Raw genomic sequence first — 27,328 nt, 5'->3', positions numbered from 1 at the left:
ACAACAATAGCCTTCATTTTGTAAGCCGGTGGTAGGGCTCTTAGGACTTTAGAAATAATTTCATCTTCGCTTAGAGTTCCACCACAACATTGAATTCCCATAACAATCTCATTTACCCTTTCCATAAATGCAGTAATCATTTCATCTTCTTCCATTTTTAGATTTTCACATCTCACCCGATAACCATCAAGTTTAGCAATCTTCACTATAGGGTCACCTTCATTAAGAGTCTCCAACTTATCCCATATAGCCTTTCCAGATGATTTGTCTGTTAATACCATTATTTGCTGATCAGAAAGTGCACACAAGAGGGCTTCTCTTGCTCTACAATCATTCTGAAGCTCCTTGTCCAGGTTAGCTAGAGGAGGATTACCAAATCCCGGATTAAAGGGTGGGACACCATTCTATGTGATCTCCCAAATTTCCTTGCCAAGACATCTCAAATGAGTCTCCATCCGAATCTTCCACACTGTGTAATTTTTTCCATCAAGCCTTGAAATATGCCTTCAAAAGATAGCTCCAGAAGAACTTGATGAACTTGAACTGTTAGTCGCCATAGGATCTTCCTCAAGCAGTTCAGATTTTTCCAGAGATGATCAAAGCTCTGGTACCAATTGTTAGACAGTTCAGATAACCAAAAGGCAATTGAGAGGGGGGGGGGGGGGTGAATCCGTTGTCACAGATTACTAGAAGCATTAGAAATTTAAACATTTATACCGGAACCCAAAACAGTAATACCGAAATAGCAGTTAATCAATTAAGCATAAACAATAATCACAGAATAAAATCCATCCACACAACACCAAGATTTGTACATGGAAAACTCGGTAAAGGGAAAAACCATGGTGGGAAGCTTATCCACAGTTAGATAATACTTCTGCAGTAAGTATGTGAATTACAATGAAAGGGCCTGCTCTTCTAGGAAGGCCAATAGCCTAGAGCACACTTCTCTTCACAAAAGGAGCCTCACTGACTACATATAAATCCAAACTACAATCCGAGGATGTGTTGAACTGCAAAAGATAACATCTCCTATGCCTAAGTACAGTTTTGGTTAAGCTCAATACCAAAGGACTAAATCCTCTTACATAAACCCAATTCGATCTCCAATGATTGATCAACTCCTCTGCCTAAATGATATTACATTAATTTACACATTACATTTCTTGACCATGACCTCTTACATTAACCATGATGATCTACAATGAGATCTTACATCTATTTATACAAACCCTCGACCATAAACAATCAGGTCGGCCACCAGACAATAAACCAATTACATAATTACAAACCATGTCAGCTTTAGACCAAACAAGTAATATCAATACATACGACATCCTGGAAATACATCAATAGGTCCTATCCACACGTTACATTAAAGACGGTCCATAACCTAGATCAACCGGGACCAAGTATAGGTCCACACACTTCAGCAATGATCTCCCAACGCCAAGTATTAAACATGATCACCAACAACATCATGAAACTCCATCAGAAGATGCACCAACATCACTTGTGCAATTTTATCAAAGTTCTCCATCAAAAGCTCTGCCGATGAAAGCCTCACTGGAACCAAAAACCAATCTTCTAAGCAAGCAAGATAACATCCGATCTCCAGAGAAAAACCAATTGACCAAATATGAGTATAAGTATCATGAACAAACCAATTCCATCACCTGACTATATTGGAGCCTGCCGGATCATACCGAATCCAAGTTAATCAGAAACCACTTAGAAGGGTGCCGATAAAGCATCCAAAAATCTAGTGTTGACATCAATGGCAAAACATCAATGCAACACATAATCAATTCCACCAAATGGCCAACACCATGTACATACATACATACATATATATATATATGTATGTATGTATGTATGTATGTATGTATATGTGTGTGTGTATATATATATATTATGTATATATATCTGTGTATGTATGTATATATGTGTGTGTATGTATATGTATATGTATATACATATACATATACACACATATGTATGTATATACATATACATATACACACACACACACACACACACACACATATATATGTATATATATTATATATATATGTACATACATACATATATGTACATATGTATATATAAATACATATGTGTATATGTGTGTGTGTGTGTATGTATGTATGTATGTATGCATACACACACACACACATACACATATGTATATATACATATACATACACATACACATACACATATGCATATACATGTATATGCATATGTGTATGCATATGCATATGCATATATATACATATACATACACATACACATGCATATACATATACATACACATATATGTGTATGTGTATGTGTGTGTATATATATATAGGGAGGGAGGGAGGGAGAGAGAGAGAGAGAGAGAGAGAGAGAGAGAGAGAGAGAGAGAGAGAGAGAGAGATGCTATTTCCACCTCAAATATTTGACATAATAAATGGGGGTACCAATAAAGTTATTAAATTCTTAATCTAACTTCAAATAAAAGACTTGTGAATGTTTTTAGAATCCTATAAGATGAGCCATCAAAACATGAGCCCAATCATATCTAAAAGATCCTATATCTTTTTATTAGATATTAAGAATTAAACACTAAATTTCTATATATATCACCTTGTAAATGAATTTTTATACTACCTTACCAATAATTATACTCCTATCTTTAAAAAAACATCATGATATATCTTAAAAGTTTAGAAAAGGTAATTATAATTTAATAAAAATTCTTAAGGAGTCTTACATATCTAAAGCCATTCAAAGCTAATTAAAAAACATGCACCATACATATCCCTACTAACACTTCTCAAGCCGTGATATTCTATTTCTATTTATTTCAAAGACAAATAAAAAATTCCTAAAGGTGCTTACCCAACAACTCTTCTATCTTTGTACTTTATTGCCTACCCAATTCAAAATAAATATATTTAATAATAAATAACTATTCTCTTATCCTAAAGCGTGTAGGATATAATTTTTTAAAGGCAAAGTGATTCAAACTTGAATTTAGAACAACCTAATAATTGGAAAGAAATACTCTCTTATCCTAAAGTGTATTGTATATATTTTTCTTTGAATAAATTAATCTGGCCTCACTAATGTGTTGTGACGTTGACACAGTTTGAATAAGATAAGACAGCCATAACCTCCAAAACATGGTGACGTTTTGAGATCCCAAACCCTAATCGACAACTAGAACAAATCGAATAGTTTTCACGTGGATTTCATGATTTTAATGGTGAGCAATCAACGTAAATTGCTCCATTTCAGAGGTATTTATAAAGGGAAGGAGTGGATATATGTGACTCAGAAAAATTCTGGCCTTGAAAAAGCTTTCTTCTTTCAGAATTTCTTATGAAAAAATGGCCCAAGTGCATCATCACTCTTCCTTAATTGATCATAAATTTTGTTCAACTTTATCTACTGTGTTCACAGTTTGGAAGAAATCCCTCTTACTAGATGGCAAAGGATTCACCGTGTTCAATTCATTGGGAAATCTGGTTTTCAGAGTAGATAATTATGCATCCAATGCCAAAAATGAAGTACTTCTCATGGATGATGCAGGCCATCTTCTTCTCACATTGAGGCGTAAGGTATCTTTATTTTCATTTCAATTTTGATTTATTTAAATAGTTCATCTGAAATCATATTCATAGGTGGGTCATATTAAAGAAATCCATTGATTTTAGATGGGAAGGTTTTATTGAAGATGCAGATGTGATTCTAGATGGGCAGATTCATCTGAAATCATGTTAATAGGTGGGTCTTATTGAAAAAGTCGGTGTGATGTTAGATAGGTATTTTCTACAGAAAAAGAAGATCATGACTTTAGATGGATAGATTCTACTAAGAAATGAATGTGATTTTAGATGAACCACCTAAATAGATCAAAGTTTAGAATATGATAGATTCTAATAAGAAGTAGATGTGATTTTAGATGAGCCACCTAAACAGATCAAAACTTAGAATACGCTATTTAAACAACCGATATCCTTTCACTTTGATTTTGATTTATTATTTTCTACAGAGATGATTATCAAGATTAGTTTTATCGGCTTCTTTCTTTTATATTGTCTGATATCTAGTTCTGATTCATCAGAGATGGAGTGTTGGGAAAAGATGGGAAGCATTCAGAGGAGATCCTATGGAGACTGAGAAGCCCATATTTAGCCTTACAAGGTCGTTGCGAATCTCAAACAAAAACATTGCCAATGTATTTGCAAATGGAAGCAGAAAAACTAAGCTATGCGATTACCAGATTAAAGGCTCGTGCAAGCCATCGTGCACAATATTCAGTGCCTTCGGCGACATTATTGCACAGGTATTTTGAGCATAAATCTTTCTCCAATTTATTAGGACGGGTTTGGAATTTGAGAATCTGATTGAAAAACTTTGCAGGTTAAAAGAAAGGAAGCCAAATCAGATATAATGCTGGGGAATGATGTTCTAAGCCTGGTGGTCGAAGGGGGAGTGGATCAAACATTTATAATGGGACTGCTTATCATGTTTAATCAGATAAGCTGAGTAATTAGAAGAGAGAATAACCAGGTAAGGTAACAGATCTTTCCTTGCCATTGTTTAATCCCCTGCAAAAGAATATCGTAAGTGAAATCTGGAGGACCATGGCATGGCAGATTTGGAATCGAAAGTTGTAAGCTGAAAAATTAAAGTTCAATGACGAATTTCTGTTTTCCTCAGGTTTGCAGACGAGTGATTTTAGGGTGGATGACTAGGATTGGCCGTTTTACCTATGTTCTCGGAGTTAAGAAGTGTATTTTGTATGATGGAGTTGAGGAAACTTGGGCACATTAAGTTTACTAATTTTGTTAGTCAACCAATATTTTTATGGTGGTGAAATTACCACCCTTTTGTGTCTTTTTATATCTGTAAATGAAAACAAACTTGGTGAAATTATGACTCTTTATGTGTCTTTTTATATTTGTAAATGAAAACAAATTTTTAAAACAAATTAAACTAATGTAGGTAATTATATTACAAATAATGAATATGAGAAAATTGAAATATTAACTTTTAATTATGGAAACTAAATCAGAGAGACTAAGCTTTTAGAATTGAGGAAGGATAATTTTGTATTAAAATCTAAATGTCTTGAGGGTGGAAACAATTTGCCCTTTTTGTATTAAGTCTTGGATATGGAATAATCTCTTATTTTGTGACAGCTTGACCCAATGTGAGTGTGTATTTAATCTTTGTCCCCATATTTGATTCAGTACAATGTGCACTCTTGTTTCACCTTATTTGTGGTTGTCTATTGTACTATAAGGATTGGGGGTATTTAGTAATACCTTTACAGGGTTCTCAAATTACCATGGTACACATTTTTCAAAGAAGTCCCTATAAAAAAAGATTCGCATTGCAGTTTCTTGAATTATGTTGACAACAATATCCAAACATGCTAATACTTTTAGGATTATTATACATTTTAAAAAAGTGTCTTATATTAAATTCTTTAATGGGTTGTATTAGATTACCACAAAAATAGGTAGGTGAAAAAAGTCACGAACCCATGTCTAAGTAAGGTCAAGCCTTAAATGATAAATTTAAAGAGATACACAAGAAACAAGACCACTAAATAGAAATACCTGAAGCACTAGGAGGTGGAGGAGGATCACAATCATTCAGCTATCCCCATATAATAGGAAGGTTTGGTCCATCAAAAATGGATTACCAACTCGTAATGGCACCATCTTTATGTTGTTCTTTAGTAGGAGATTAAGTGTCATGAATAAGAGAAATGTCCGAATCAAGGAGAGAAAATTTAATACAATTTCACCATCCAGAGGAACCTTTCACACAAGGTTCCTATGCCCAACATAAATACCAACCATAATAAGAGGCTAAACTATTGCATATTTAGTTTTTATTCCAAGTTTTAATCCTTGTACTATCATGGATACTAAAAAAATTACATTCTACTCTAATATATGTTAGGGTTTGCACCCAACCCTAGGAGCCAATTACAGACAAACCTTCACAACAAAGAGAGATTCAACACATGAGATGATATTTCACCAAAGAAAAAATTATTGAGATGAGGTGAATACAAATGTATAAATTCCTTGCTTATCAAGGTAAGAACAATATGTAGGAGATTACATAATATGGACATGTGTCTTAATCATATGTGAGGGTAGGTAGAAGCCAACTACCCAAATATAAATATTAAATGCAATTGGTTACCCAAGTTGGGCTTAAGTAAATGTAAATACGAAATACTATTTGCTTCGACACCCTTGCTAAGTGCAACTTAAGGAGTAAAACTATGTAATATGAGATGCATTATGGGTCCCAACAACAAAACAATGTTAGGTACCCATGTACAACCACAATGCAATGCAATAAAATCTCTCACAAATGGAGAAAAGGAGAAAAACCCTACGGGAGAAAACTCCTCTCTAAAAGAGAAAACAACAAATGAAAAAGAAACCTCCAAAATAATTTCCCAAAATAAGGACATGGAGAACATCACATGAGCACAAAAAAGATGCAGACAATTGTCGAAAGAAAAATGATATGGCGTTGTATCTAAATAACCTCCTCTAATAAAAATGACGATTAGGATTAGGAAGACAACAATCTACATGAGTTGCCCAATGACACTACTCAAACAATGATCAAATGGCAAAAATTATAAAACATCTATCAATCCAATTGAAAATATGAATGGCACATGAATCTGCACAAGTGACTCCAATGATACTATTCAACCAATGAAGTTTCATGAGTGATTTCATCATCACTACTCAACCAAATGAAGTTGAAAATATAGGTGCAATAATGTGAAGAAGCATGATCAATTGGGAATAGAAGGTTGTCTCTACAAAATAGAATGCAAGAGATCCACTTAAACTATGTGTCACTAAGCAATGCATGAAGGAGATCATACAAAATTTGAAGTGACTAAAATAGTACCTGCATCTGAACAAAGGGCATGTACCAAGATTACACGTGCATGTGGCAATAATATTAGAGATCCCATTGTTATCATGGAGGGACACTCACTTGACAAAGCTATGATTGGAATTAAACAAAGGCACTACACGATCCCCCATGGCACATTATAATACAATTTGAGTACAATAATATGACATAATATTTTATGCTGTAAAATCCCCTAAATAGCACATACATGAAAGTGGCAATTTATCTCAATGAATCCACAAAAGAAAATGCTTACAAAAGATTCTCTATTTATCTAAAAGGACAAAAGAAAAGGAAGAAGAAAATACTTGCACCAATAGAAAGCAGATGGAACCACCTTTTTGATGATACATCATTTGCCAAAAATAGATGATGAATACCCAAGTTATGATCATTTAAAGAAAAAATTCCAATTAGGGCCCAATGTAGTTAAGAGATAACCCACCCCTCCTAAGCACCCAAGGGATAGGGTTTAGTCCACCATAGGGCCATGGATCAGTAAGTCCAGAAAATAAAGAGCATGTGGGTGGTACTTGTGCCAAACCCACATACATGGTGCACATGAACCTACAAAATGTCAAGCAATGAAAAATATGTCCTCCAAACAAGACTCCATGTAACCATAATCGAGTAATTGAGTTACAAAAAATGGGCCTCTTAAGACTTAGAGAGGAAATATGTGGGGAATTCCCACACCATGTCAACTCGAAGTCAACCACTGAGAGCCAAGTGACCAGTCGAAGTCACCAAGGTCAACGTTTTAAAGATTTATACTCACACACATGACAATAGCCACAACACTTCCACTCAAATGATAGAGTGAGAATTAGGGAGTGCTCAAAGTAAAGTGGGAGCTATAGGATATTTAATGAGCCAAATACTATTGTGCACATACAATATCAGACTAAAATCCCAGGTGAAATATCCACACAATATGACAAATGAGCCCACCCATGAGTTTTGGTGAGCAACAAACTTTAAATCAGTGAAATAGAATAGATACGACTTTAGAAAAACTAAAGTTAGATAAAATTTTTGTAAGAATCTTAGAAAATATAGGCTCATATGAGAGAATGAAATCCCACAAAGTCCTTGTGTTGGAGTGCGATCATGCCAAGATGCCATAGAAGAAATGACGCGGAGGCTTGGCCTTAGGTTGAGATACCACCAAGTTGAAACCTCATGAGGTGATAAGACAAATTATCCTAGGAAAAAAGAGAAGACCTTGTGTCAAAGGAAAGCCATGGACCAATGAATGATTGTGGGCTCCCAATTTTCCTAATAAACAATGCAAATGTGCCACAAGCTCATCATAGTTTGAAGGAGAAATATCAATAAGAGTAAACTATGGTGGACTTCTGATTATATCTAGAAACCCCCAAAATAATAAGCCATGGACAATAAAAATATTTAGAATAGAGTAGGTGAGTAGTAGCTAGGCTTTTGAGGATTGGTGGAGTAGATGGTGTAGTTGTAGGCGAGGAGACTGATTCTATAGATGAAGATGCCGATGCTGATGATTGGTCTGTAATGCTCCATCTCTTTTAGGTTTGCACAGATCTCCTCTTGGTTGGTTTTTGTTCTATTTTTTGGTCTTTCTATGTGTGGGTTGACCCTCCTTTGATTGTGGATGTTGGTGATTTTGTTGTTATATATAAGTTTGTAGGAAGATCTATTGAGGGTTGCTTTGTTGGTGCATTTTATTTTCATCCTACCTTTGTGAGGAGATGGATTCACTTTGAGAGAAGTAGTTATGGTTCTAGGACTAGCATTTCATCCCTTTTGGTTGCCATTTCAGCTTGCAAAGTATTCTTGGTCACCTTTGTGTGTTCTTCTTAGTGTTTTTATAGTCATTTAGTGATTGTTGTCATTATAGGTATACCTATGTTGGGTTCCATGAATTTAATCATTAGTGTCCTGCAAGTGGGATGTACTATTGTTGTTCTTTTAAAAGCAAGTTCATTTGTGGTTATGCCTCGTTTTTGTAGAACCTATGTTTTGTTTTGTGGCTATGCTAGGGTTTTGTCTTTGGCTTGTGGAATAAGGTTTTTTCTTCCCTTTTTGGTGTTTGTTTCCTAATTCATTATTAGAAAATGATTTTAGTCTATTTTTATCTTATAATTCATAGTCCTATTGATCTTGGAGTGAACATTATAGCTTTCCCTTTTTCTTGTGATATTGGCTTTTATTTCTCTTGGAGCCATTTTGTTTCTTCTCTCTATTTTTGGTTAAGGGTTATTTCTAGGTTTGAGTAGAGGTTTGACCTTGTGACTAATGTTACATAACCTAGAGGTTTCCGGATTTTAGTTTTAGAAGTGAGCTCATGATTTTATTTTCTTGGTCCTTTTCTATTTTTCTCTTATGGAGGTGGAGTCTTCTCCTATAGAGGTGAAAAATCTTCTTGTAGGAAAGGATAGCGTCTGGTTCTCTCTATTCCTTTCTTCCTCTTTTGTTGCTCCTATTGAGGTAGAGAATAAATTAGTGGGAGAGGTTTGAAGATACTTTAGACTCTTCCATCTATTGGTTTCTTCCTTTGCTGACCCTACCGAGGTAAAGATGGGCTTTACAAGAGAGGTGGGGACTTGCCATTTGGAGGCTTTTGTTGAAGTTATCTTTGATGGTTTTGGGAGTCATTCTAAAACCTATTTTGAAGGTTTAGAGAGTCAATCAAAATTCTCTATTGAATTACATGAAGGTTATGTTTGATATTAGAGTTGTTGGGATATGTTGTTGTCATTGATGTCAACATATTCCCGTGTTACAAAGAATTGGTGTATTTGAGAGAGTTAGTTTTGGTGATTTGCATGTGTTGATGTGGTTTATTGGGTTCTGAGATACTGATCTCTAGTTGATTTAGTATGAGTTTCATGATGCTATGAGGTGATTTGGTCGAGTTATGTGATCTAGTGTAGTGGTTGGTTTTTTAGTGTTCAGTATTGCAGAGTTGTGGTACTTGATCCATATTGCTCCCGAATGATGATATATTGAGTTGCAGATTTTGGAGAGTGTTTGAGATGTTTATGTGTGTCCTCAGATTAGATGGTTAATAATTTAAAACTTCGCAAGCACATATTTCAATTTGTTAGTTGGTGTTCTTGAGCTCCGGTGATGGTGTCAATGATGAATCTTATTATCCGAGTTGTTGCGGTGATTGTGGTGGAATTCACGTTGCTTGTTGATGTTCTTTGATCATGTCCTATGAATTTTTGGTGGTCCACATTGATCGTACTATGAGTTATTGAAGACTTTATTGGTCCAGTGGTATTCTTTGTGTTATGCGACATATTCAGTGGTTTAGTGTGTTGCAGATGATCTTGGCAAATTAATTGGTGGTGTTGCATGTTTGAGGATTTTATTTGGGTCCATGCTATGTCTTTGTCGATATTGTATTGGTATGCTTATTAATTTATGTGTCGTGTGATATAATTTTGTAATTAGGTCTTATGTGTTGAGTCGACCTTGAGGTTAAGGTTGATGATTTGTATAAATAGGTGATGTAATCATGTAAGTTATGTGTATGTGGTTGTATTTATGATCAATGAGAGTATTGTATGTGCAAACTAGTGAATCTATCATTTGGAAGTGTGGAAGAGCAGAGAAGAGTTGCTGTGCAGATAGTGTGCTTAGTCAAAATTGTAATCAGGCATTTGGAGATGGTATTATTTTAGTTTATGTAATCCAGATTGTTGTTTGATCTTTGTAAGGCAGTGAGCCTTCCTACAGTTGTAGCCCTTTGTTGTTTTGAGTAGTGTGCTCTAGGTAGTGTGTCTGAATGTGTGTGCATTGCCCATTGTAATATTTTCACATGCTACTGCAGAGTATCATCTTACTGTGGGTAGGTTCCCACCATGGTTTTTCCCTTAACCGGTTTTTCCATGTCAAAAATATATGTGTTATGTGTATTGTTGATGTGGTGATTATTTTTGTTATTGTTGTTCATGATTAGATCTAAAGTTAAGATTAATTTGGTTGGGTCTAGTGAAAATTGATTCACCCCCCTCTCAGTTTTCCTGTTGGTTTGCTGCCAACAATTGGTATTAGAGCTAGATCTTTTGGAAGGAACTTTACCGCTTGGGGAGATTTGGGATGGTAGCTATTGTTTTCAAGGAGAGTCTGAGATTTGATTGAACTAATTACTCTATATGAAAGAACCAGATGGAAATTCACTTGAATTGCCTCAGAGAAGACTATTGGAAGATTACAAAGAATGTCTACAATGTTCCTCCGAATGGTCCTATTAGTGCAACTGAGATAAAAGATGCTAAATGTTATATAAGAGCTAAAGAAGCATTGCTAAGTTTCCCGACTGATGCAAATATGACTAATGTGATGGGATTGTAGACTGCACATAAGATTTGGAAAAAGCTAGAAACCCTGTATGAAGGAGATAAACATTTGAAAGTTGCTAAATTGCAGATCTTGAAAGGGAAGTATGAGTTGTTGAGAATAGGAGAAGATGCAAATATCTCATTCTTTATGGCTAAAGTGAATGATTTTGTGCTGAACATTAGATGTACCGTTGGATTCCTTGAAGAAGATGAGATTGTGGCTAAAGTGTTGAGATCTTTGCCTCCTACTTATAAACATAAAGTTGCTGCTATTGATGAGATCTGAACTGTGACAACCAGGAGAAGAGATATGATAGTTGATAAGCTTGCTACTTTTGAATTGAGTGAACTTGGTGAATCATATGGTAAAATTGAGACTGCATTTAAAGCTATTGTATCTGAGAAGCAGAAGTATGATCCAAGAGAAAGTTCAACTAGGGTGTCTAGGTATGAAAGGGAAATGAGAGAGATGGAAGAACAAGAAAGATAGTTGGAAGAGCTGGAAGCACTTATTTCTAGAAGATTGCCTAAGGGAGCTAGTAAGTATGAAGGGAAGTTACCTTCAAAATGTTTTTCTTTCAATAAGATTGGTCATTTTGCTTCTAGGTGTCCTAAAAGAGCAGAAAAAGTGTCAAAGTATGATAAGCCTTACAAGCCTAACCAAAAGTCTAGATATCAGAAGAAATATTATTATGCTGCTGACAAAGGTGTAACAGATGAGGAGTCTAAGAAGGGAATTTTGAAGATGAATTTGTGCTCATTGATATCAAGGAAGATGATCCAGTATCTGCTGATTCTACAACCTGTATTGTTGAAGAGAAAGCTTTGGCTGCTAAGGTTAATGAGAAAGATGAATGGGTGATTGACAGTGGTTGTTCACATCATATGACAGGTGATAAAGGTAAATTTGTGAATATGGAGAAGTATGATGGCAATGTAATGAGATTTGGAGACAACAAAGCTTGTGTAATCCATGGTAGAGGTTTTATTTCTCTTGATGGTAAGCATAATATCGATGATGTTTTATATGTTGAAGGTTTGAAGCATAATATTTTGAGTGTTGGATAGATGGTGGAAAAGGGACATGATTTATAATTAGAATGGGAAATGTAAGATCATTAATAGCTCCAGTGTAGAGATTGCATCAGGTACTAAGACTAAAGGTAATATCTTTCATTTGAATGCTGGTGAGAAAATTTGCTTGATTTCTAAGATTGATGAGAGTTGGTTGTGGTATAGGAGAATGTGTCATGTTAACTTTGACTGCATGGTTAAGATAAGTTCTACTCAAGCTATTAGAGATTTGCCTAAGATCATGAAGTCTACTAATCCGGTATGTAAAGAATGTCAATTGGGAAAGAAAACAAGAATTTCATTGAAGAGAAAACTATATACATCTAATGGGTTGTTTGAAATTGTGCATACTGATTTACGTGGACCTTCTAGAGTAAGAAGCTTGCATGGAGACAAATACTTTATGTTACTAATTGATGACTATTCTAGGATGATGTGGGTCACTTTTCTAGGGGAGAAATCTGAAGCACTGGAGAAATTAAAAATATTCAAAGATAAAGTGGAGACATAGATAGAATTGAAGCTGAAGTGCCTAAGGTTTGACAAATGAGGAGAATTCATTTCCAGTGAGTTTAATTCCTTTTGTGAAGAGCATAGAATCAGAAGACAGTTATCTTCTCCAAGAACCCCTCAACAGAATGGAGTTGTTGAAAGGAAGAACAAAACTATTTTGGATACTGCTAGAACTATGATGATTGATGGGAATGTTCTGCATATCTATTGGAGAGAAGCTGTTAGCATTGCTGTATATACATTCAATTGGGTGCATATAAAAGGTGATTCCGGTAAGACCCCTTATGAGATATGGTTTGTTCATGTTCCTACAATTAGATATTTTAGAATCTTTGGAAGCAAGTGTTATATCAAAAGACATGAGGATTTAGGAAAATTTGATGCAAAGATGTGATGAAGGAATCTTTTTAGGATATTATACTAAGAGAAAAGCCTACATGTGTTACAGTAAGAGATTGAGAAAGATAGTGGAAAGTACGAATGTGAAGTTTGATGAGAGTCATGTGAAGAAAACCCGAGCATGTGGATATGAGTCTGATGATCAGGATGTTAATTCAAAGCAAGTACAGAGTCCGAGCATGAATCATATTGATCTGGTAGAGATAGTGAATGATGATGTTGCTGTTGGTAAAGAAGTTCAAGAGCCTCCAAATCAAAATAATTAAAAGACCCTGAGATATATAAGACTAAACCATTCAGTGAATCAGATTATTGGTGATAAAAAAAGGTGTGATGACTAGGAGAAGAATTGTTGCTGAAGAGACATGTTTTATTTAAGATTGAGCCTAAAGATGTTGTTGAAGCTTGTAAAGATGAAAACTGGGTAAAATATATGGAAGAAGAGTTAGATCAGATTAAGAAGAACAAAACTTAGGAACTTGTTGTGAGAGCTAAGGACAAGAATATAATTGTAACTAAATGGGTGTTTTGGAATAAGATGAATGAGGATGGAGAAGTTGGGAGAAACAAAGCAAGACTAGTATGTAAGGGATATTCATAAATGGAAGGTATTGATTTGAGAAGACTTTTTCTCTGGTAGCTAGAATTGAAGCTGTTAGACAATTTCTTGCATATGTTGCTCATAAGAAATTCAAGGTATATCAGATGGATGTGAAATCAACCTTTTTGAATGGTGAATTGGAAGAGGAAGTCCACATTGAGTAACTAGATGGATTTTCATTGACAGATGAGGAAGACATGGTATGCAGATTGAAGAAAGCACTGTATGGACTTAAACAAGCCCCTAGAGCTTGGTATGCCAGATTAGACAAGTTGATGAAGTTGGGATTCTCTAAAGGTACTATTGATAGTAACTTCTATTTCAAGACTAATAATTATAATATTCTGTTTGTTGAAGTCTTTGTTTATGATATTATTTTTGGAGGAGATGATGATTTGAGTAAGAAGTTTGCTAATGATATGAAAAAATAATTTGAGATGTCTATGATAGGTGAGATGATGTTCCTTCTAGGATTGCAGATTTTATAGACTGATAAGGCATTTTCATATCTCAATCTAAGTATGTGAAGGAATTGTTGAAGAAATTTGGGTTAGATGATTCCAAACCTATTGGAACTCTTATGGTGACTAGATGCAATATGAAAAAAGATGATGAATCTCTGAAGGCTAACCAGGCCCTATATAGATCTATGATTGGTGGACTGCTATATTTGAATTAGACTAGGCCTAACATTATGCATGCTATATGTCTTATTGCAAGATTTCAGGCTGATCCTAATGAAACTAATGTTATTGCTATAAAGAGGATATTCAGATACTTGAAGGGAACACTTGATTATGGTGTGTGGTATTTGAAGGATGATGATTTCAATTTAAATTCTTATACTGATGCTAATTGGGCAGGCGATGCTGATGATCAGAAGATAGCTACCATTGGAGCATTTTTTCTAGGAAAGAAGTTGGTTGCCTGGACAAGTAAGAAGGAAGATTCAATTTCATTATCTATTGCAAAAGTTGAATACATTGTTGCTGCTAGCAACTGTACTCAGGTACTTTGGATGATGCAGACAATGAAGGATATTAGAGTTGTTTATAATGAGCCTACATTTATATATTATGACAATTCTAGTGCTATCAACATTTATAAGGATCTAGTGTTTCATTCTAAGACAAATAATATATCAATCAAGTTTCATTTCTTGAGGGAGAAGGTCATTGAGAAAGATGCCAGAGTGGAATATGTATCTACAAAGGAATAGATTGCAGGTATCTTCACGAAGACTTTTCCTATAGATACATTTGTATATCCGAGAGAGACATTGAAGCAGTCACCAGTGAGGAGGGACCTCAAAGAGATCAATCTAGATCAGCCAGCAAGAGTAAACACAATGGAAACATAGATATATGATGGAGAAAATGCATAATAGATAGTTTTATTGCATTAAATTTGATTACATCCAATCGGTAACAACCGGGTTACAACGTACTGACACACAAGCTTGGTAGAATAGGTCACAACCAAGACCTTGAATCGAAAGATCTATCTTCTATGTATAGTCTAGCTATATGATTCTCTAATTGATTTTAAAATTGATTCTGATTTCCTTCATTCTAAATCATGATTATAAATATGTATCGATCCAATGGATTCAGTCGGCCCAAAAGGGATCAAAACCTGAAGAACAAGACCTAATATGAAAATAACCAAGGTTGGCTTCTGCCAAGAGATTCCTCTAAAAAATTCAGTCTGAAACCTAGAAGGTCAGCCACAAGCCAAGGAACATCAAAATCAATGTCCAAGACTCCACAAGCTTCAGAATGGGTTCCAATAGATCACCAGAATAGGTCTTAGGCAACTAGTAACAAGAAATTGTCAAGGAAATCGGTAGCGATATCTTGCCTAAAAGTGATCCAAATGCAATGCAGTCTTAAAGAAAGAATGATGATCAAGTCTTCAAGTAGAATCCAACTCCATGGGCTCCAGTGAGCCAAAATTGGGATACACATAAGGAAAACAAAAAACTGCAAACATAAAGAAAATGTTTTTGGTTGATGCAAGATTGTTGTGAACTGGGGATGCTCCTACATCAGATATCTGAGGTTATTGAAAAAGTGATCCTTTCACTTCGCTGGGGTCAGAGGAAAACCAAGGTGGTTTGCCTCTATTTGAGAAATCCAAGACAAATCTTCAATTGGTCTATCATCCCACTTCACAAGATACTCCTTATACTGACTGCTTCGGGTACTACGCCCAATCCTACTATCCAAAATCTCTTCAATCTGATCTAGTTCCTTCTGGGGCAATTGTTTCTCCAAGTCTGCAACACTGTCCTTATTGAATCTAGGTTCATGGTACTCATGAAGATCTGCAATATTGAATATGGGTGAAATACTTAGACTATCTGGTAGCTCTACTTCATATGCATTTCCAAAACTGATTTTCCTCAAAATCTTATAGGGTCCAAACTTCTTCATCTGCAACTTATTATAAGTTCCAACTAAGAATCTCTCTTTTCTTAGATATACCATCACTTCATCGCCAACTTCAAATTCCTTATGTCTCCTCTTCTCATCTGCCTTCTCCTTATATTTTTTATTCATGTCTTCCAAATGTTGTTTAACCTGACTATGCAATACTTCCATGTGATTTGCAAAATCTTTTGCTTCTGAACTCTTCCGGTCTTCACTGCTAATGTCTCTCAATTCTGCTATACCTCTAGGCTACACTTTGGTAACAATCTCAAAAGGTGTTTTTCCAGTAATTCTATTCACAAAATTGTTGTAGGCAAACTTTTCTTTTGCAAGGATCAAATCCCAACTTCCAATTTTATCTCTCACTAAACATCTCAACAAGTTTCCCAAACTCCGGTTAACAACTTCTGTCTATCCATCAGACTATGGATGAAAATTAGAAATGAACTTCAAATATATCTTCATCTTCTTCCAAAGTGTTCTCTGAAAATAGCCAACAAACTTAGTGTCTCTGTCTGAAACTATGCTCTTAGGTAATCCATGCAATCTCACTACTTCCTTGAAAACTAGGTCTGCTACATGTAATGCATCTGATGTCTTCTTGCAAGGTATGAAATGAGCCATCTTCAAAAATCTATCCACTACCACAAATATAGAATCATTCCCTCTCGGTGTCTTAGGCAATACAAGTATAAAATCCATGCTTATATCCTCCCAAGGTCTTACCGGTACTGTCAAAGGTTTATATAATCCCACATTCTGACTACTACCTTTTGCAACTTGACAAACTCTACAACTCTGCACATATCTCTTAACATCCTTATGAATGTAGGGCCAAAAGTATTGCTCACTCACCAATGCAATTGTTTTATCAATGCCAAAATCTCCAACTAGTCCTTCACTATGTTTCTCCTTTATCTGGTTCTCTCTCATGGAACTCTTAGGTATGCACAACTGAACTCCCCTGAATAACATCCCATCCTGAATGAAATAATCCAACCATTTGCTTCTATTTACCATAATCGGTTCTCTACATGCTTTCTAAGGTTATGCAAAATCCGGGTCTTCATCATACAAGGTCTTCAAATCTTCAAAACCTAATACTGTCACTCTCATCTCAGTCAACAAATTCCTTTTCCTACTGAATGCATCAACAACTTTGTTATATTTTCTACTTCTATGTTTCAACACAAAGGTGTAACTCTGCAAGAATTCTACCCATCTCATATGTCTCTGATTCAACTTACTCTGACTATTCAAATATTGCAAAGCTTGATGATCTATATATAACACAAACTCCTTAGGGAACAAGTAGTGTCTCCATTTCTTCAAGGATTGAACTATAGCATAAAAATCCTGATCATACACTAAATATCTCTTTCGGGGGCATCATTAAATTTCTTGCTAAAATAGGCTATTGCTCTCCCTTCTTGACTCAAGACTGCTCCTAATGTTGTTCCACTTGCATCACAATCCACTTGAAATACTTTATTGAAATTCGGTAAATGTAACATATACTTCTCAGTCAATTTTTGATTTAATAGTTCAAAACTCTTGTTTTCTCTGGTGGTCCACTTGAACTCCTTCCGATCTCCTCTCATGGTCTTAGTGATAGGGTTACAAAATGAACTAAAATTTCTAATAAACTTCTGGTAAAAACTAGCCAACCCATGAAATGATTTTACCTCTCCAATGCTTTCCGGTGTAGGCCACTCAACAATGTCTTTCACTTTCTCAGGGTCCATCTTCAAACCATCATCAAATATCACACATCCTAAATAGACTAACTCATCCTTCATGAAAGTACAATTCCTGATATTGATCAACAACTTTTATTCTCTCAACCTCTGCAAAACTTGTCTTAACTACAACAAATGTTCCTCTTTTGTCTTACTGAAAATCAGAATATCATCCAAATACACAATAACAAACTCACCCAAGAATTTTTTCATTACCTCATTCATCAGTCTCATGAAAGTACTCGGTGCATTAGTGAATCCAAAAGGCATCACCAACCATTCATATAGCCCTTCATTTGTCTTAAATTCTATCTTCCATTCATCACCTTCTCTAATCCTGATCAGATGATATCCATTCTTCAAATCTATCTTTGTAAAGTATTTTTCTCCACTCAAACAGTCCATTATGTCATCCATCTTAGGCAAATGAAACTTGTATTTCACTGGGATCTTGTTTATTGCTCTTGAATTGATACACATCCTCCATTATCCATTCTTCTTAGGTGCTAATAGTACTAGTACTGCATAAGGACTCAGGCTCTCCTTGATCAAATCTTTCTTCAACAACTCCTGCACTTGTCTAGTTAGTTCTTCATTCTCTGTCGGTGTCAACCGGTGTGCAGATTTGTTAGGAAAACTAGCTCTGGGAACCAAGTACATGCAATGACTAATACTTCTAACAGGTGGAAATCCATTGGGTAGATTATTTGAAATGATGTCCTCATATTCTGTCAGAAAATATCTTATCTCTTCTAGGTGTTCTCCTTCCAGTTTTAGTCTCTCAGTCTTCTTAGGAATTAAGGCAAAACACACATTCTCATGTCTCAGTCCATCCATGAATTTCATTCCATCTACTAAACAGATTCTGGCATTCGTATAGACTTTATTCTTCAAAGGTTCGTCCAAATGTAACAAGGTTTGCTTCATCCCATTGACCACAATAGTGTATGTAGTCTTCCTTCCATCATGTATTACATGTCTATCAAACTACCAAGGTCTACCCAACAAAAGATGACAAATATCCATAGGCATAATATCACACAAAACATCATCATGATAATTCCCAATTTTCAATTTCACCAAACATTGTTCACTTACTAACAACTTATGTTTATCCTGAATCCATGCTATCTGGTAAGGATTGGGGTGTTTTAATCACTCCAATTTTAACTTATTCACCATCTCCTCTGAAACAAGATTATCAAAACTACCACTATCAATAACAACTTTACAAAACTTATTAGATACTTTACATCTGGTCTTGAACAAATTCTTCCTCTGCAAGGGCTCTTCATTTCCTCCAGTATGACACAAAGATCTCCTCATTATCAACATTTCTCCATCTTTCGGTTTATTGTCTAATCCAGTGGGGTTTTCTTCCACCACTGCCGCTCTTCTAGTAGCCTCTGTCTTCTTACATTTGAATTCTTGGTGTCCTTCTCCTCCACACTTAAAACAGGTTCCTCTAAATTTCCTCTTGTCTTGTCTTCCAAAGTCCTCATTCTGGTAACCATTCGGTTCTCTCCTCCGGTAGAAATTTTTATCATCCTTCTGGTATGAATTACCTTCTTTGCTCACTTCCTTGTCCTTGTTCTGATCTGTATTGGTTCCTCTTCCTCTAGTATATCCTCTTCCTCCTTGAAATCTTCCTCCGATAAACCTTCAACCTCTAACTCTCTGTCTTTGCTCATGTCTTTTGTTCAATTTCTCTTCAGCCTTTAGGGCATACTGGTAAGCCTCTTCAACACTCTCCAATTTGATCATACTGAGTTCATCTTGTATAGACATTTGCAAGCTGTTCAAATATCTTACAATTTGTTCAACTTCATCATCAACATGTCCAGATTTGACGTTCAACTTGTAAAATACTTCGGTGTACTCCTTCACACTAGATTCCTTTTGTCTCAAATTCTACAACTTCCAGAACAAATCCACTTGATAATTTGTTGGCACAAAATTTGGTTTCAACTTAGCAATCATCCTATCCCATGTCTTTATATTCTATTTACCTCTTCTCTATTTGTCAACTTGCAAATACTCCCACCAAAGAGAGGCATGACCTTTCAACTGGGTACAAGCATATTTCACCTTCCTCTCTTCTATAATGTTTTCAAAATTGAAATGCTTCTCCATCTCCAAGATCCAATCCATCAATTCATCCGAGTCTAACTTACCATCATATTCTGGTGAGGTAAAATGAGGTTTAGTGTTCTCCCTATTCAAAACCCTTAAAAACCTTTCTTCATCCAGATCAACCGCCGATAGGTTTACTTGTTCTGTCGGGGCTTCTTCTCCTTCATCTTCACTTACATCTTCAATATGTCAGCCTCTTCTCTAGGCTGTCTCCACAGCTTCTAACCGGGCTTCTATTCCTTGCAACATCTCCATCATAACAGGGTCTGCATTCCCACATGCTCCACCATTCTTAGTTCCTCTTTGTGCCATCAATTCATGTTAGTCCTCTGTAATTGCAAGTCGGATCCATAATCCGCCACCCTACAATAAAATTCAGGACACACAACCTCCAAAACAAAACCTGGCTTTGATACCACTTGAAGCAGTCACTGGTGAGGAGGGACCTCAAAGAGATCAATCCGGATCGACCAACAAGAGTAAACACAACATAAACACAAAGATATGATGGAGGCAATGCAAAATAAATAGTTTTATTGTATGAAATTTGATTACATCCAACTAGTAACAATGAAATTACAACATACCGACACACATGCCTGGTATAATAGGTCATAACCGAGACCTTGAACCGAAAGATCTATCTTCTATGTATAGTATAGCTATCTGATTCTCTAATTGATTCTTAATTGATTCTGATTTCCTTCATTATAAAGCATGATTACAAATATATATTGATCCAAAGGATCTAGTCAGTCCAAAAGGGATCAAAACCCGAAGAGCAAGACCTAATATGAAAATAACCAAGGTTGTCCTATGCCAAGAGTTTCCTTTGAAAAATCCAAAAGGTGAAATGTAGAAGGTCAGCCACAAGCCAAGGAACATCGAAATCAATGTCCAAGACTCTGCAAGCTTCAGAATGGGTTCTGGTAGATCACCAGAATAGGTCTCAGGCAATCGTTAACAAAGGAACAATCGGCAACAAGAAATTGTCAAGGAAACCGGTAGTGATATCTTGCCGGAAAGTGATCCAAATGCAATGTAGTCTTAAAGAAAGAAATATGACCAAGTATTCAAGTATAATGCAACTCCGCAGGATCCGGTGAGCCTAAAACAGGATACACAGAAGGAAAACTAAAAACTGCAAACAAAAAACAAAACAAAAAGAAAATGTTTTTGGTTGATGCAAGATTGCTATGATCCGGGGATGCTCCTGAACCAGAAGTTAGGGCTGATTGTCCCTCCTACTATGAACTAGATGCATTGGGCTGGATTGATCCGATGGAATTCATAGGCTTATCCTATTATCCAGATTAGTGAGTGGATGCTACTGTTCTGAGAGAGTAGTTAGTGTGTGGTTCATTTGATCATATTTGCAAGTTTATCCTAAGGGGGAGAGATTATCTTTCATAGGGGGACAAATGTATTAGAAATAATGATTTGTATGTGTCTTTGGCATTTCTGACAAAGGGGGAGAGGTACATGTGAAAAACTATCCTTTCTGTCTATCACATATGTGCTATGTGTGTATGATTTCAGGGGGAGATTGCTAGAGTTTCTTTCTTTCTTTGCATTAATTGGTTTTTATATTCATATGATGCAATCAATACCAAAGAGGGAGATTGTTGGTTATTAGAGTTGTTGGGATATGTTGTTGTTATTGATGCCAACATATTACTGTGTTACAGATTATTGGTGTATTGCAGAGAGTTGGTGTGTGTGATATGTATGTGTTGATGTGGTTTATTGGGTTGTGAGATACTTATCTCTAGTTGATTAAATATGAGTTTCATGATGCTATGAGGTGATTTGGTCGAGTTATGTGATCCGATGTAGTGGTTGCTTTTTCAGTGTTCAGTATTGCAGAGTTGCGGTACTTGATCCATATTACTCTGAAATGATGATATATTGAGTTGCAGATTTTGGAGTGTTTGGGATGTTCATGTGTGTCCTCAGATTGGATGGTTCATTATTTGGAACTTCACAAGCGTATCTTTCAGTTTGTCAGTTGGTGTTCTTGAGCTCCGGTGATGGTGTTAATGATGAATCTTATTATCCGAGTTGTTGTGGTGATTGCAGTAGAATTCATGTTGCTTCTTGATGTTCTCTTATTGTGTCCTATATATTTTTGGTGGTCCACGTTGATCGTGGTGTGCATTATTGAAGACTTTATTGGTCCGATGGTATTCTTCATGTTATGCAACATATTTGGTGGTTTAGCATGTTGTGGATGATCTTGGTGATACTGTATTGGTCTGGTTATGGATTTATGTATCATGTGATGTAATTTTGTAATTAGGTCTTATGTATTGAGCCGACCTTGAGGTTAAGGTTTATGATTTGTATAAATAGGTGATGCAACCATATAAGTTGTGTATCCACGGTTATGTTTATGATCTATGAGAGTATTGTATGTGTGAACTAGCGATTCTATCATTTGGAAGTGTGGAAGAGAAAAAAATAATTGTTGTGTAGATAGTGTTCTTAACTGAAACTATAATCATGCATTTGGAGATGCTATTCTTTCAGTTCATGGAATCTAGATTGTTGTCCAATATTTGTAAGGCAGTGAGCCTTCCTAGGGTTTTAGCCCCCCCCCGTTTTTTTAAGCAGTGAGCTCTAGACAATGTTCCTGAATGCACGTGTATTCCCCATTGTAATATTTTCACATGATACTATAGAGTATCATCTTACTATGGGTAGGTTCTCATTGTGGATTTTCCCTTAACCGGGATTTCTACGTCAAAAATATATGTGTTATGCATGTTGTTGATGTGGTGATTACTTTTGTTATTTCTATTCATGATAAGATCTAAAGTTAAGATTAATTTGGTTGGCTCTGGTGAAAACTGGTTTATCCCCCCCCTCTCAGCTTTCTTGCTGCTTTGCTGCCAACAAATTATGTGAGCCTTTACAAAACCTATAATTCTAGTGAGTTTATTATGTAATATATTTATGTTACTAGAGGTGAAGGTTATGTGAGCCTTGTTAAAACTCATTGTTAAGGTTAAGGGAGCCTATAAAAATCCTTTTCTTATGATTGTTTAAGTAGACTAGTTTGTTGGCTTTGGCCTTCTATTTTTACAAATGGTTTTTTAATTCTTAGTAGTTGTTGTTAGGATTTGGGTTGGATTTGAGTTTCCTATTTTGTATCTTGTTGCAACATTCTATAAGTGATTTTTGGATCCCTACAAAATTAGAGTGTTGCGGGTCCCCTCAAAACCTGTTGTATGGGGTTTTAGGTCCCCTCAAAACCTGCTTTACCCTTAATCAAAACCAATCTCTTGGAAAAATAAAATGGACTCTAAGAGATGAACAGTTCAACATATCAAGAATAATATGGGCCAATTCATATTTGACAAGGCTGAGCATCAATTGGAGGGTCCCTTTAAAGGTAATGAAATAAAAGAAGGCAGCAGTGATGTAAACCCACCATGCAAAAATAACTTTATGAAATCTATGACTGCCAATAAGCATGAAAGGACACTAACCTAATCCTTAAGCATGGGCCAAAGGAGAGTATGATGATAGATAGAGACTAAACTCATAGGTGTCACCAAACAAAATGCCTGCAAAAAAAAGCTACCTTTTGTTAAAACGAAATGATGGGCTACAACACACATCTGCTAAAGAAAACTACACTGCTCACATACAAAATATTTACCAATAAGAAATAAAAGAGTCCCAATCATTTAATGCACTAGAAACCAAGGTTAATGGGGCAGCCAAAGTGCATAGATTAAAAATCGATGAAAGACCTAATAATGAAGGTATCTACCAAACAATAAATATCTACCTAGGTAATATTAAATGTAATGCCATCAATCAAGGAGAATGAATGCTCATCTAGAGGGAAATAAGGATAATACTATCAAGGTGTAAATAAGATCAATCCATCTACAAAGAAATCTGAGGCTATAGAAGACTAAACCCCATACAAAAGTGGCAACATGGTAAGTTGTAGAGAAAGATAAATAAAAATTTGTGCACCAATGAAATAGTATCTGCAAAGAAAAAAACTATATACTTCAGGACCTCAAAACTCAAGGAAGGTGAACACACTTAAAATTGGAAGCAAGGAATAATGAGAGGCTCTGATACCATTTTAGGGTTCATGCCCATCCCTAAGAAACAATCTATAGACACACCTTCACAACAAAGAGAGAATCAACACATGAGATACTATTTGACCAATAAAGAAAAATGTATTGAGATGAGATGAACACAAATGTACAAATGCCTTCCTTATAAACGCAAGAGTGATAAGTAAGAGAATCACACATGATATGGACATGTGTCTCAATCATAGGTGAGGGTAGGTAGAATCCCACTAACCAACTACAATATTAAATCTAGTTGGTTACCTACGTTGGACTTAAGTAAACATAAATAGGGAATACTATTTACTCCAACAATATAAACTAATATCTACCTAAACTAGATCATCTATGTCTATTTTTTTTTTCTATAGTATAGGTTTGGAGTACTATCAAACAACTATCCATAAAAATCTAATGAACACCACATAGTAATTAACAAATATAAAATATTTAATATTTTATCTCTCCATATTTCACCATAAAGTAGAAGCTATTGGATACTATTGAGAAGCTTGCTGGAATGATGTGTTGTCATTGATGTCAACATATTCCTATGTGTTTCAGTGTTGCAATCAGATTAAATGAGTTGGTTCGACCAATGTGTTGCAGATGAGTTGTGTGGATTACAAGGTTTTGAGATAAGTATCTCTATTTGATTCAACTAAAGTTTTAGTGGTCCGCATGGTGATTTGATCGAGTTATGAGATATGGTATTGTGGTTGGTTTTTAGTTGTTTAGTGTTGTTCAATGTTCTTGATTTTATACTGTATTTCTTTGTGCTACAATATCTTGGTTTGTGGATTTGGCAGAGTGTTTGGGATGTTCACATGTCCTCAATTCAAATGGTTTGTGATTTGAAGGTCTGCAAGTGAATCTTTCAAGTTGACAGTCAATATAGTTGATGTTCTTGAGGTTCAATATAATGATGATGGAGATTCTAGTAACTGGTGATGTTGCAGTTGTTGCTGGTATAATTCATGATGCTTGTGGATGTTTCTAGATAGTGTCCTGTCCATTTTCATGGTCCACATTGATTGTTATGCACGTTATTGATGATTTTCCTTATCCGTTGGTGTTCTTCATGTTCTTGGCCAACATGATGATCATAGCGTGTTGCAGATGGCTTAATTCTTGGAGGTGTTTCATGTTCAAGGTGTTGATTTATGTCCATACTATGTCTTAGCTAACATTATTTTGGGTCGTATGATTATATTGTAGTGTGTGTGGTTATATTCTTGTAATTTGTGACAAGTGTTGAGCTGACCTTGAAATATAGGTTGATGATTTGTATAAATATATGTAATAATAATATGAGAGATGTATCTGCATGGTATCTATGAGTGTATCTGAATGTGTGTGATGGGATAAGTGTGTGAACAAGTGTTTTGATCTTTCAAAAGTGAGAAGATGTGTGGCAGAGTAGATAAGACTATGTGCTTAACCAGAAATGTAACCAAGCATGAGGATATGCTATTCTATCAGTTGATGATCTTCTAGATGTAATCCAAATGTTTTTGTAAGACACTGAGTCTTTCCAAGGGTTGTAGCCCTTCTTGTTATGTGTTTTGAGCAGTGAGCTCTAGGCAATGTGCCTGAATGCATTTGCATTCCCCATTGTAATATTTCATATACTTATAATAGGGTACTATATCATTGTGGATAGGTTCCCACAATGGGTTTTCCCTTAACCGGGCTTCTACATCAAAAATATTGGTGTTATGTGTGTTATTAAGGTGGTATTGATTTATGCTTTCATTGGTTAATTATCAGATTTGAATTTGTGTTTGAGTTGTGTAAAGTTTGTATGCAAACTGATTCATCCCCCCTCTTAGTTTGCTGCATTGTCTCCAACAGAAGCAAGATAAATATTTCTTACAAGGATTTGTATACATGAATGTTACCCAAATATCTTACATTATCCCACTTATCATTTAGTGTGGGGGAGAGTGTGTTATGCAACTCAAGAAATTATTCATATATTTGGAACTAGGATAAGGTCAACTCATTCATTTATCACATAAATTTGGTAGTACTTACAATTTTTTCCAAATAATGATTAACATTTATTCAAGTGTTTTTCTATCTACACTTTCCTAGACATTCTCAAATATTTTTCTCATAAAATGATAGTGACTATGTATATGTACTTGGTTCTATAATGTAGCTCTAGAAAAATTACACTCTTGTAATTACAAATGGTTAACATTTGAAACTTAAAAGCAATAATGTCACTTACTGTCTTCAATCGCAATGCTTCATTATAAGCCTGAGTTACAACTATATATTCTATTTCAGTAATGGATAGGGTAAATATATATTCCTTGCTAATATAGCTCACTAATCCTATAAATAAAACAAAAACATAACCACTCATAGACCTCTAACTAATAAAATCTCCAACCTAATCGAAATCTACAAATCCTTAATTTTTTTTTACATCATTAATACCTTAATAAATCAAGAATAATTTAAATTTTCCTTCAAGTACCTAAACATTCTCTTCATATTTTTCCAATGTTCTTTACTTGTCTTCAACATCAACCTAGTCATAATTGCATTGGTACTTGGGAAATATTTAGTCTTGTGTAGATCATCACACGCATGTAACTTCGTATCAAACTTGCATAAGGATCATTCCTCAAATCATTCAAGTTCTCAATATATTTAGGATATTGTTCCAAACTATCTTTATACTAGCTAGAATGATGAAAATGCATGTTTACTTACAATTTAAACCTCCACAAGACTATTTAAAAATGTCTCCTTTGGTTTAGCCTCCCATTTCATGTTTCTCAATTCTTGTGTATCTATATACAAAGTATGCAACTCATAGCTCATAATTGCTTCATGTCAATCTTATAATACAATAAGTTTTTACATTCCTAAAATATATCATTTCATTATCTCCAATTATAAGAATTCCATAAAAATATAAAATTGTGATTAGAGTATGACATTTATCTATTTCTAGCATACACAATGATCACCGATAAAAAAAACATTCGCAATGATTATCTCCACCTATTTCAAAACATAATTCTGGGACATGTTT

At 35.2% G+C, this 27,328-nt stretch overlaps 1 protein-coding gene across 1 annotated transcript; it reads left to right on the top strand.

Annotated features, from left to right (window-relative positions):
• Positions 1-3,377: 3,377 nt before the first annotated feature.
• On the top strand, positions 3,378-4,539 carry LOC131039268 (protein LURP-one-related 5-like). Its single transcript, XM_057971972.2, has 3 exons — positions 3,378-3,608; positions 4,115-4,336; positions 4,414-4,539. The coding sequence occupies exons 1-3, from the start codon at positions 3,378-3,380 to the stop codon at positions 4,537-4,539; spliced, it is 579 nt and encodes a 192-aa protein (XP_057827955.2).
• Positions 4,540-27,328: the final 22,789 nt, after the last annotated feature.

This window comes from Cryptomeria japonica, chromosome 10, assembly GCF_030272615.1.
Source record: "Cryptomeria japonica chromosome 10, Sugi_1.0, whole genome shotgun sequence".
Classification (NCBI taxonomy): domain Eukaryota; kingdom Viridiplantae; phylum Streptophyta; class Pinopsida; order Cupressales; family Cupressaceae; genus Cryptomeria; species Cryptomeria japonica.
The sequence above is the reverse complement of the archived record's forward strand: the minus strand, read 5'-3'. Positions and strand labels throughout refer to the sequence as shown.